This window comes from Lonchura striata, chromosome 12 (genome assembly GCF_050655825.1).
Source record: "Lonchura striata isolate lonStrDom1 chromosome 12, ASM5065582v1, whole genome shotgun sequence".
NCBI lineage: Eukaryota > Metazoa > Chordata > Aves > Passeriformes > Estrildidae > Lonchura > Lonchura striata.
In genome coordinates this window covers 23,950,389-23,963,285 of record NC_140714.1, presented here as the reverse complement: position 1 = coordinate 23,963,285, position 12,897 = coordinate 23,950,389, and the positions used below count along the sequence as shown (strand labels likewise).

General features: G+C 43.7%; 1 protein-coding gene across 3 annotated transcripts in view; it reads left to right on the top strand.

Annotated features, from left to right (window-relative positions):
* The window catches only part of SUSD3 (sushi domain containing 3), a 33,422-nt gene extending 25,027 nt beyond the window's left edge, over nucleotides 1-8,395 (top strand). For 2 of the 3 annotated variants that reach the window (XM_085590920.1, XM_077786032.2), the window contains exon 5: nucleotides 8,007-8,395. In XM_085590920.1, coding sequence (XP_085447046.1) covers nucleotides 8,007-8,220 — 214 coding nt within the window. In that variant the 3' untranslated portion in view covers nucleotides 8,221-8,395. The remainder of the gene's footprint in view (nucleotides 1-8,006) is intronic. The other variant, XM_085590919.1, reaches the window with a different exon arrangement.
* The last annotated feature ends 4,502 nt before the right edge of the window (nucleotides 8,396-12,897 follow it).

The window sequence follows — 12,897 nt, the reverse complement described above, 5'->3', positions numbered from 1 at the left end:
GGAAACTTGGTCTTAAGTGAAAATTGGGTGTAAGATTTCATGGTGTGCAGATGGAAATAGAATAAGGGGTGGATAATGTCCTGGTTTGTAAGATAAGCTTGTATTCTATTTGCCATCTGTTGGAGGTTGGGCAGGTTTATTATCTCTTCCAAGAACGATGGTTTGCTCCGAAGAGGTAATGGTTTGTTAATGGGCCATTGACTGACTCACTGCAGGCCTGGTAACGTTACACCATCCCATTGTGAGATGCTCCACCCAGAGGGGGAAGCCAAGCACTCTTTTATGGTATAAAGTGGTACCTTTTGGGAGACAGAGCAGCTCTCTCTCTTTACGGGATTCCCAGAGAAGCGGCTCCTTCGGCGGGACTCCCAGAGAAGCGGCTCCTTCGGCGGGATTCCCAGAGAAGTGGCCCCTTCGCTGGATTCCCAGAGGAAGACTAGCCCAACTGCCACCAGATCTTCAGAGAAAACTATACCCTTCTAAAGATCACCACTTCAGCTGCAATTCATCAGCCACTGCAAGAGGAGCAGCTGTCATTTCAACTGGACTGCTACCAACACCCTGACTCCTCAGGGTGTCAGGTTGTGGACATTATCACTAGTTCTGTTTGTACCAATTGCATTTGCCTTTTTAAATTGTTATTTAGTTTCTCCTAGTAAAGAATTGTTACTCCCATTCCCATAACTTTGCCTGAGAGCCTTTTACTTTAAAAATCCTGGTAATTCAGAGGGAGGGGGTTTACCTTCTCCATTGCACAGGAGGCTTTTGCCCTCCTTCACAGACTCCTGTCTTGTCAAAACAAGACAGTGGGACGGTTTGGACAGATGGAGGCAAGAGATCCCTGCAGCCAGGGCTTGGAACTTGGGTTTATTGCAAAGGGTGCGGGTGCAGAGCCCTGCTCGGAGCTGCCAGCCACAGCTCAGAGCAGGCCCAAAAGAGCAAGAAAGAGGAAGTTGCCATTACAATACCATAAATCTTCTTTTGTACTGAATATTCCAATTTTCACTAACCGATCTAGTACAAGATACAAATCCTATAGCATTTACATACAACCTATAAGAATGATTACATTGCCATACTGTGTTACATTTTAAACCCTAAAAACTACTCTTTAGACCCCCTCTGCTAAGCTAGTAGGGTCTGCTCTGACTCTTGGACCTGTCTGCAAGCAGAGGGTATTATTTCATAAAAAGGGGAATACCTTCAGCCGGCCATACTATTGTTTTCCAGTTGTTCAGTAACCAAGGCTTGGTATCTCAAAGCTTGCATTCATTTCAGTCTCGCTTATAGTTTCCATATTCTCAAAATCTTTTGCCAGGCAATCATATTTATAAGGCTTTCCTGTTTCATCTGCACAACAGACATGCAAGGTGAGATGTGGAAATTCTGCTAACAGATCTCATGAAGACAACAAATGGCCTGTCAGTTTTGTATTTCACTTGCAAGTTTTGGGGTTTTTTGTGCGTGTGTAACAAATTAGGCTAAGTTTCGTCATCCTGTGTTTGTCTGGCTTACTGGGAACAAGAGAACAGTGCAGGCACTGAGGAGGTGCAAACATGGAGCTGGCGAGTGCTGGGAGGACCAGAATGAAAGGATGCGTTACTTGTCTGGATGATTGCTGTGGTACCGTTTCCCCCCCAGTGTGAGGTGGGAATGTTGGTAGCCTGTGCCTGAAGGAAATCTCTAAACCTGGGTGGGTATTGCTGCAGTGGTGAAGCTGCTACAGAATTGATTTTCGAAAGAAATAATTACAGGCACGTGGTATGGTTGGAAAGAAGCAGCAAAACTGAGGGCAGGCAGAACCAAAGGAAAGATTCTATATATTTCTACATATCCATGGTCAAGAACAAACCAAAAGAGAATTTAATCAAGACTCCTCAGGGAAGGTTCAGGCTTGATATGAGTAGACCTTTGTGTACCAAGATGGTGGCCAGACCCTGGAACAGGGTCCTGGAGAGGGGGTCAGTGTTAGTGGCCCAAATTGGCATTGCTCAAGGGGCATTTGGACATGCCCTTAGTTTTATAGCTTTCGTTTTTGGTCAGACCTAAAGGAGTCAGGTGGTTGGACTGTCCAAGTTTTAAAAAAAAAAAAAACGTTTTCCAATTCCCATCTGAGTAGAAGTTGCCTTGGGGCAGTTTTCCTTATCTGTTGTTAATGGCCCCATCAATGCCTGAGAGATAACACCTTCCAGGAGGAGGAGGTGATTAAGGACACACCTTGTGACTCATAATGACCCATTGTGAGATGCTCTGCCCAAGGGGAGGAGCTAGGCATTCCCACCTGGATAAAACTGGAGATTTCTACACAGAGGGGAGCCTTTCCACAGGTTCTCTGAGAAGACACAGCAACTACATCTGCCATCCCAAGAGGACTGCAGCTACTCCAATTCGGACTGCTACCAGCACGCTGGCCAGGTTGTATTCTGACTTTGTCAGTAGCCTTTCCCTTTGTATTATTGCATGTATTTTTGTCCTTTTCCCCTTTTCCCAATAAATTGTATTTCTGACTTGGAGTCTCTCACTGGTTTTGCTTTCAAACCAGGACATGGACCCAGTGATCCTTGTGAGTCCCTTCCAAATGAAATATTTCAGTCTAGTCTAATCTAGTCTGCTGTAGTCTATCAGCACCCTATCCCTATTCTATCCTACCTTATCCTCTTCTTGTGTTAAGGTTTCAGACATTTGGAGGAATTGTCCAATGCATCATGAGATGTTTGAGCACAGCAGCAATGCTGCTTGGTTTTTCTAGGCAGGAGCTGTCTGAAGAAGCACAGGGGATGAATCCTCTCCTCCCTGCCTTTTCCAGTGCTGTGGTACATGCTGTTTTCTGCAACCCAGCCATGGGAAGAGGCTCTGCAGCCCACTTAGAAGGGGAAGTTGAGATGCGAGCTGTCTGACAAGGGAGTGGGTGGAGGACAAATTCAGTAATTTTTACAATAGCTTTCTCTCTTTCCTTGAAGAAAACTGTTCTGCTCTTCTTGTAGCATATGAAGTATCTGGAAGAGTAAGAACTCCTCCACCCTTGAAGAAGACTCTTTTGAGTATATCTTAATTTATTTTTGACTAGAAAAGTATGTAGGTTGTGCTACTTTTCTGACTTAATTGAATAGATTTTGAGATTAATATTTTGATTCAGTACTTTGGGATCAAAATGCTGTAAGAAGAGATAAAATAAAAAGCTAATTCTTTCAGGTAAGGAATATAAAATAAAAATTCAATTCTGTCATGGGGGTAAGGTATTAAGAAATACAGGTTTACAAAACAAATAAAGGTTTGCAGACAAATTTAGGATTAAAATACTCTAATCAGTTAAAGAGGTGCCTTAGTATGTTGACAAGATAATTTTGGATGCAATGAGGTGAAACAATGTGGATGCAGCTTGCTGATGTGCAGAGGTTATAAATAACAACAAGAAGAGAAGCCCAGCTGTGTGTCTGTAGGAGCTTCACTGTGCTGTTCTTGGACCTGGCTGCCACAAAATGAGAACTTTCTCCCCTCATGTTTGAAGCATGGAACAAACATCATGAATATGTAGTTTTGCAGGGAAACATTGAATTTTAGTGTCAACTGCTTTAATTATAATGATCCTCATTCTGACTGGTTTTATGGTTGAATAAATTGCTTAAAAATGATAAGAAATATGTGTACAAATACTGGGATCATTAGTTACAGAGTGCTGTCACTCCAGATGCCACCTCTTTCATTTGGATGTAAAGAATCATAATGAGGATGAACATAACAATTTTTACCAGAAGTTCGTATCTGCATGAGCTGCAAGTATTTACAGCATATTTGCTCTATTATATTATTGAAAACACTAAATAATGTTGAGCAGGGAAAAACAAGTTACAGATCATGGTGCTGCTGGGAGGGAGGTGTTTCCCCAGCGTTGCTTCTGAGAAGTTTAGAGCAACAGAGATAGCAGTTTTCTCTGTGGTGCAGAGGTTTGAGCCAGATTAGCTGAAAACAAGGGTCTGTGTCTAGGGAAGGGAGATTAGCTGTAGCCCTGGGCTGTAGTTAGACGAGAACAATATCCATGAGCCTCTGAAGCAGCCCCCAAGAGGACTGCTGGGCAGAGGGCTTGTCAGCATATTGGGTATGGTTCTCAGAGCCTGGCTGCAAGATGAACCAGGATATGCTCTTTTTGAGTCAGTTATTTTCTGATGAAGAATAATTCCTGACCCTGCAGTAATTCTTCTCTGGAGCACTTGCTTGGGCATCCACCACCTGAGACAAACAGCCCTCTGCCATCCCAGCAACAAGCAATGTGGGAGAGCTAGGATCAGGCATCTGCCCGAGAAGGCAGGTTGTCCTCTGCTCCATGACAGGCACAGGGTAAAATATCAGTAAAGAGAAACTTAATGGCAGCTGTCCTTCCTCTGTGCCAGCTGCTAGTAGCGTTTGAAAGATAGAGGTGAAGGTCACTGAGACGTTATGTTAAAGAAATGGGTGTTCAAAAGAAGAGTGGAGTCAGCTTAATGCTGGCAGGGGCTATGCTCACCCACTGCTCATGGTCAGATGTAGCTGCTCCCCAAGTGAAGGTGTTCCAGGGCTTGACAACTCTTTCTGTGAAGAATTTTTTTCCCAATATCCAACCTAAACTTCTGCCAAAATTACAGAGCTTAAAACATGCCTTCAATTTTCTGCAAGAAGGCAAAGCTTCACAGCAAGCTAGCGCAACAGCCTCAGCAGAGCAAATAAGGATGAGGAAATGCAAATAAGCAATGGCTCCGATAAACACCATTGCCAGTTTTTAAATCTGTAAAGAATTGTCCTGTTCTGTCCATTGCTGTAGTGTAAATCAATTAAATTTTAAGCATCCATTCAGGAAGGGGGCTGTCCTGTGCTTGTTTAAGTAGTTTGAGTAGTTTGTAGCATTTACACTTGTTCTGTAAGTGAAGCGATCAGTTCTATAAAATCATAAGGAAATGCAAGTGTTCTGTGCCAGAAATGGGAGCCCGAATCCAACTGGAACCACTTTTGTTCTGGCAAAATATGCACAACCTAGTCTAACATTGTGAGAGCAAACAGCAAACCCTTCTGGCATGAAGAGACATTAAAAAACCAGGCACTCCTCTTTTGGAAACTATTTATATATCAGCATGTGTAGAAGTTACTGTCCCCAGAGCAGCACAGATAGCCAGTGTAAAAAAAAATGCTGAGAGAGCTCATTTCAGTTTGCATTCATCTTCCTAGTGATGGTCAGAACTAGCCACACCTTGGCTCTGCTGCTCTGCTTTTCAGTGTAAAAGTCCTGTAACCTGTCCTGGAATAGCTACTTCCTTGACTCAAGGGATGTGCTGGTTTTTTGTAAGGGAGAATTGATGATCCAGTATTTTCCACACTCAGGAGAACTGAATGTAGCTGTACACTAACTCCTTTTCATTCTCTGTCAGCTAAGATGACAATGAGAAAAAAAGTAGTCCAGCTCAAAAATGCAATCTAAAGAGAATCAAAGAAATTTGGTGTGGTTGTTTGTCTAGTGTGGGAAGCATTTGGAAGAAGTTGGGCATTCCAAATTTGGACTGCTTAGAGGTGAATTATTTTTCACAGCTCTAAGTCAAGTTACAAAACATTCTCTGCGAAGTAGCTGATCTAACTGCAGAAGCTAGTCAAATGGAAAAGCCCATGTTTCAGTAGGCTTAAAGTCTTCCTTTCAGCTATTCACAGAGCTGGAGCATATTACCAAGAAGAAAAAAATCCTTCTGCAGAGAAGCAGGCTGGTATATTCTCCCACAGGAGATACTTTTAGTTGCTGAAATTTTTGTACCAGAGACCTTTTTGACTAAAAGATGCTATACCATTCTACCTGGCAAAAAGCAAATAAGGGCAATCTAGCAACAAAGAATTCCAACTGAAAAGGTTTTGTGAAAAATCACAAAGCCAGCATGCTATTAGGAGATGCAACTCAGCATTTTCAGCATCATTGTGGGGTTTAATGCTGCATCACATAAGCATCCATTGATACAACTGTATGGAATTGATACAGTTCTGTACACCAAATGTTTGATTACATGGCATCATGAAGGGGAGGAGACCCAGCATAGGAGAGAGACAGATTTCCTTTCCCCGATGCCTTGAACTTCTCTATTCATAGAGTTGTGTTTTTTTTTTTTTTAATCTCTTGTTTTTCCTGTGCTCCGTGTTCCCCACCACCACCTTTTTTTGCACGCTTCAGAGAAAGCTGAGACAGGGGAAGTGAGCTGTGGTTTCACCTTGGGGCCCTGTTAGAAGGGTACTATAAACTGGCTTTTAAGTTACCACCCATTTCTGAATTTAAGTCGTAATTGTCATTGCAAGAGCTCGAAGGGGGCATGTTCAGCAACATGTGCTTTCAATAGAGCTGATATTATTGTTTTCGTGATGCTTTCCTGATTACCCCAGGGTCTTGTACAAAGCCACTAGGCATACAGCAAGACAAAAATCCCCTCCCATCCTCTAGTATAAAAGCTGGTTTGAGAGGCGGTGCCAGCACCAGGCAGCTTTGTGGCTACATTCTCACACTTCTCGGATGTCCTGTTGACAGTGTTTTCCCTCCAGCAAAGAGCAGCTCTCAAGTCACACAGAAAAATATTCTTGTGAATCTTCTAAATCCCACTGACAAATGCTGTGATGGCTATTCTTCTCCTCTGATGGGAGCTCCAAATTTTATCTGTCAGATAAAGGCTGTCCTTGTCAAATGCATCATGCACTTGGTTGTGCAGTGCCCAGGGCAGGTTTATATTGCCAGGTAAGGGTGCAGAGAAGGGTTCTGATCCTCTTGCTGTGGTGTTACGAAGTAGCCCAGTTGGGAGCTGGAGTTATGGAAAGTTAAAGTGCTTGAAAAAACAGTCATGCTCATTCAGGACAAAGTACAGAGCTTCCAAGGATGAGAGAGCAAACTGAAGACTCTGACTGAAGGTCATGCACACAGAGCAAAGCCCACTGAATGCACAGTTGTCCCTTGGTGACACTGCAACCCTCTCAATAGCTCTTCTTATCCTCTGTTGAGGTGAAGCTCCACTGGCTTCACTGTCCCTCTGATGTCTTCAGGGTTTAATCTATTGCAGGGAAGAGTGGTGCCTACTGTCTCACCCTACACTTACAGAATCACGTAACAATGGAATGGTTTGGATGGAAAGGGACCTTAAAGATTATCCCATTCCCTGCCTTGCCATGGGTAGGGACACATTCCATTGGACCAGGGTGCTCCAAGCACTATCCAACCTGGCCTTGGACACTTCCAGGGATGGGGCAGCCACAGCTACTCTAGGCACCCAGTGCCAACAGATGCCAATGAAAGCTTAATTGTTCCTGAAATGGGAGGAATGGGTTGCTAAGCCAGGAGTACATTTCTTCTCCAAGTACAGTTTTAGCCAGTTTGGGTTCCTGAGTAGTGTACTATGGGTTATTGAAGTGTTTCACAACGTAGAGCTTTATAGGGGAAAACATCAGAGTAGGATGACTTCTGCTCACATGGACTGCTCAGGTATTTACTGCTCTCTTACCAGCATACCTAGATTTGAGCTATAATCCTGGCAGAACAATTTGCAAAGACTTTTTTTTCGAAAGGCTGTTTTGCTGGCCCAGGCAAAACTTTATTCCAGTCCTTCTCTGTCTGTCTGCTGCTTTGATTTGATTTTTATTTGACCTTTGACTACCATCTCAAGAAGATGGAACTGAGTTCCTTATACTATAAATAAATAAGTGCACAACAGCAAGTATCTCAGATTTTCTTTTGGCAGTGAGGTGTGCTGCATTACCCCATGTAGCTTCTGCTCCCTAATGGCAAGTCACAGGGGTTCTCAGTGCTCAGCAAAAAGGTACTTGAGATCTTGTTGAAGCTTTTACAGAAACACAATTATTTGCCCCACTGCTGCCAACTGGTTTTGATGCTGGGAGAAGCAATTCTTTATGTTACAGCACAAGTCATTTGCGAAACACCTGATGTGCCAATAAAATGGACAAATTCTGTACCTTCACCAGAATTAATGAAACAGAAATAACTTTTCCCTTTGTGCTTACAGGTCCCAGGAAGAGTGGACTCAAGATGTCGTAGTTCCTGGGTGTTGCAAAGACAACAGTCACCTGCTGAAGGTAGCCAAGAGCAGTGGTGCACCTAGGGAACACATGGTACTGAGACACAGCACTGCACTGCAGACGGTGAACTCCATACCTGTTGTTGAAGTCTACATTCATAAGGATAATTACAACAAACAGACCTGCCAGATACCTGGATAGCTGGTGTCTGAAATGCAGCTGCTTCTCTGGACCAAAATGAAATATTGATAGATGTGCCTTAAAGACAACATAGAAAGTTCATGATTAATATGAACTGTAAGTTTTCTATATTCCAAGATGGCTATTTAAGACAAATGCTTCAAGGTCTGATACAAATAAAGATATGAATATTGGGGCTGTCAGTCCAGAGCTGTTCTCTGCGGTGTGCTGTGCAGGGTGATCATGGCAAAAGAATAATGCCCTTCTGCATAGCTAGAGAGGTGGTACCCAGTTTGCATATTTGCCTCATATGAAGTTGATGATAATAGTTATACACCCCTCAGATTCCAATGTTCTCTGAATTAGTGGGTTTTGTAAGAATTTCAGAAAGAAAAGTCTCACATATTTTTACAAAGTAGCATGAGATAGAGCTACAGAAAAAATTTGGTTTTAATTAAATGCCCCATTGTTTTGTATCAGAAAGATCTTTAATTCATCTGCTCTGTCTTTAGAGAACATGTGAGACTGAGTGCAGCAAAGGCCCATCTGCAGGTTTGCCAGCCTGTGGGAGAGGAGATGGCACATGGAGGGATGTGGTGTTGTGCTGTGGCACACCTTGGGGCCCCCACCTGTGACCTCCTGTAGCTTCTACAGGTGTCCCAATGCAAGAGCAGTTGGTGTGCAGATGGGGACAGCGGTGCAGCCTTCCTGGAGCAGCCAGCTCAGGATTGCTGCAGCGTCATCACTGTGAGACCTCTCTAAATAAAGGTAGCTACTGAGGTAGCTTTTGAAAGCCTGCCTTTTTCCTTGTTGTTAATCTGTATATAATGTGAGGAAACAAGGTGAGTTTTTTTCTTGTTTTGTTCCTTTTGAATAGTTAAGTAACAGATACAGTGCCTTTTCTACTGTTTATATGTAAATCGTTGTATATCCTACTTATAGTTTAGTTATTTTTGTTCCAGTTGAAGCCTTACTTAATAGTTTTATCAGCTGTTTGATGGGTATCATCACATCTCTCTTTTGGGTAGAAACATGACCTTACAGTGGGCTGCAGTAATTTTTTTATGGTATATTCCCTTGGTATGAATCAGGCATCCTCTCACAACTGCAGTTCTGAAGCTTCAGTTTTGAAATTGAAATTACTGTAGCCTTCTGGCAAATGCCCTCTTCTATCCTGGCCATACTCTACAGAGATAAAAACATATGCTTGAAATTCAGTGAGATGGAAGTTGCAACAAAAGAGCTTTTTTCTTGTTTCTAATAAGCTTATTTCTACTGTATGTTACACCAAGGTGCACCCTTGCAACACACTTCTCACTATGCACTCCAAAAAGAAGAATGGATATACTTCCCATCACTACAACAAATTAAATTCTCAATTCATCCAATTAATACTAGCTAGTGTTTCTCAGGATATAGTTGTGCTGTGAACTATTCTGACTGCAGTTTTCAGTTGCCTTTCAGACCCAGACAGCTTCTGTACCCAGCAGGTCAAGGGAGATGGTTCTGTCTTCTGCTCTGCTCTGGTAGGATCTCATCTGAAGCTCTGTGTCCAGCTCTGGGGCCCCAGCATAGGAAGGACATGGAGCTCCTGGAGCCAGTCCAGAGGAGACCACAGAGATGCTCCAAGGGTTGGAGCCCCTCTGCTCTGGAGCCAGGCTGGGAGAGCTGGGGCTGCTCACCTGGACAGGAGAAGGCTCCAGGGACACCTCAGAGCCTCTTCCAGGGCCTAAAGGGGTTCCAGGAGAACTGGAGAGGGACTGGGGACAACGGGGAATGGCTCCCTACTGCCAGAAGGTTAGATGAGATGCAGGAAAGAAATTCTTGTCTGTGAGGGTGGTGAGGGGCTGGCTCTTAGAAAATGGAAAAGGGCAAATCTAATAAGGGGTGAGAAGAGAACCTCAGAAGTACCAGAATGGAAGGGCTTCTCTGATCCCCAGAAGTGTAGAACAAATGGTTAAACAAGTTCTTCACAAATAAGATACATCTCAGCCTAAGATTAAAAAGAGTTACAGGCATGGGAGGAAGGTGTTCTGCCCTACTGGCAATATTGTGCTTAAGGTACATATGTGTAGGGTGGCCAAGATACCCTTGATCCTGCCTCTCTGCAGCTCCTTTGAATTTCCTTCCTCTTCCCATCTCTATGATTATGTTCACAGAATTCCATTATTTAGTTCCCTGGTGGTTTAATTTTATTATGTGGCTTTAAAATGCAATAATGTGACTGCAAGTGAAATAAATTCCCTGTTGGGATGTTTGGGTCAACACTTTGTGTGAGCAGACAGCATGGCTCCTGTTCTGCATGAGGCTAAGATGAGTAATATCGGATGGGACAAAAAGTGCACTCTTGAGCTGCCAGGGATGCTGATGCTGGCAGCCATGGAAAGCACCCCAGAAGGCAGGTAAATTCACTGTCCCTGTGTCAGAGCTAAATGACTGTCATTTATTTGGGCCGCTAATGCAAGAGGCAGCAAAGTTACACCAAGATAAGGAAGCAACACCCAAACTGTTTGTGAAAGATTTGTGGCTTGGCTCCTTCTGGGACTGTGCTTAGTTCTGATGGCTGCACCCCCTGGAGTTAGCTTTATGGCTTGTGCAAACGTAATTTATTGTCAGAAGGGAAGTAAGTGCTGTGCAGGAAGGAGATTAAAGCAGCTGAGGCTCTAAAATAGACATTTAAACCTTGTAAGCCTTAAATGTGTGCTGGCCGGTGGTTCCAACTGGATTCAAGCTCCTATTTCTGCTACAGAACACTTGCATTGCCTTTTGTGTTTTATGAAACTGATAACTTGCACACTGCTCACAGAAGTCTTTCCCACAGGACTTACACTGCATCTATGAGCTGCAGTCTGCAGTGGCCTCTAACCTGTTGCAGCGTGGGCAGATGGTAGGTTGCTGAAACCTTCCTGAAGTGTCCCTACAAGGAGAGCACTCCATGAAGCACACATCAAATACAACACTCACATGCAACAGCTGGTAATCTAAGACAGCGGAGGCAGGAAGGGTCTTTGTATGGGTTTCCAGTGGTAGTTTATTTTACCTACACTCTGAAAGGGTCTAGGGACAAAGACAGGGCGAAGTAGAGGGTCCAGGATTATATACTGGTACAAAGGGGCAGGGGCAACAGCAACAACCAGTCACCTGAAGGTGTGAGCAGGAAAAGGATTACAGTGACCAAAAGGGAAACACAAGGGTAAACAGACGGGTACAGACCAACGAGGGTACAAAGAACAAAGAAACAGCGAGAACCGTGACTATATGTGGTTGGTTAACAGCCGGTTGAACGTCCAACAGGGGGAGTGGCACTGGGGTTGGTTGACAGCATGTCACAGGAGTGTATGGGAGAGTCTGAAGTCCAGCAGACATTCTTCCAGGGCATAGCCCCAGGAAATCCCCTAGCAGGCCCACAGGCCTCCACAACTCCCCTTCCTTTATTTGTTAAAAAGGCTCTCCTATAGACTTCTGTAAACATTTAACTAAACAGGAAAACATAAACAAGACTATGACTACAACAACTAAAATCCTCAAAATCCCTTTCACAAAATATAAAGCCATCCGCCCATCTGAGCGGACCATCGCAGCCCAGCAACTCTCCATCAAGGATGACCCAAGAACTCTAACCTTAAACTAACCCGTGCCCAGAACTGGGCTTTACTTCACACAGGCTGCACACCAGCCTCTCTATCATTCCTGGCTGTGGGGATCAGATGAGGCCCAGAGCTGGCACAGGGATGACTTCCATGTGAGGATGTGTACCTGAAGTGGCTTTGTTCCCTTCCCACAGCTCTGCAGAATGTCAGTTTGCCAAATCTATCAGCTGTTTATTTACACACCTATTTTAAGGGGAGGATTTTCTAACAGCTTTATTTGCTTCCTATCTTCAATGAATTCAGTTGTGTTTTTAAAAATAATTAGCTATTTTTTTCATATGTACAGTTTGATTTGTGTTTTAGATAAGGAGCCAAGTGCAATATTGAACATGTTGTGAAGCTGATTGTTCATTCTCCAGAATCTGTGCAACATTTACCAGGACTGTTTGTGATCAGTATACAGAGCCCTAGTCTATGTGCCCATTATTCCCTTGTGCCAGGATACACAATTTTCCCATTATCTGCATCATCTTCTTGTTTTACCTATGCTGTTAACATTTCTAGTGATAGGATATCATAGAGCAAAACCAGGGGTGTGTAATTCACCAGGTACAAGGTGAATACACAGAAAGTTACAACTGACCAGGGGCTTCCAGACCTGTGGATGCTCCAGGCTATCATATAATATCCTAAGCTGAAATGGACCCTGAGGGATCATGGAATCCAAACACTGGTCCTGCACAGACACCCCAACAATCCCACGCTGGGCATCCCTGGCAGCACCGTCCAAATTTTCCTGGAGCTCTGACAGCCCTGGGGCCGTGCCCATTCCCTGAGGAGCCTGGGCAGTGCCCAGCACCCTCTGGGAGAAGTTTCATCCAAATCAGTTCTGTTTCCATTTCACGGTTTGGCTTCACTGGTTAGGAATAAAGAGCTGGGAATTTGCAGCACATCTTCTGCTTTTGTGTTTGGAATCAGAACTTCCTTCATCTCCTTCTAACCAACAAAGTAATCATACCAATAATCATACTCTGACTATATAAGATTGGAAAATAACATATTTTATATGCAAAGCTACTCTAGAAATTATTAGCCTACACACCAAAAG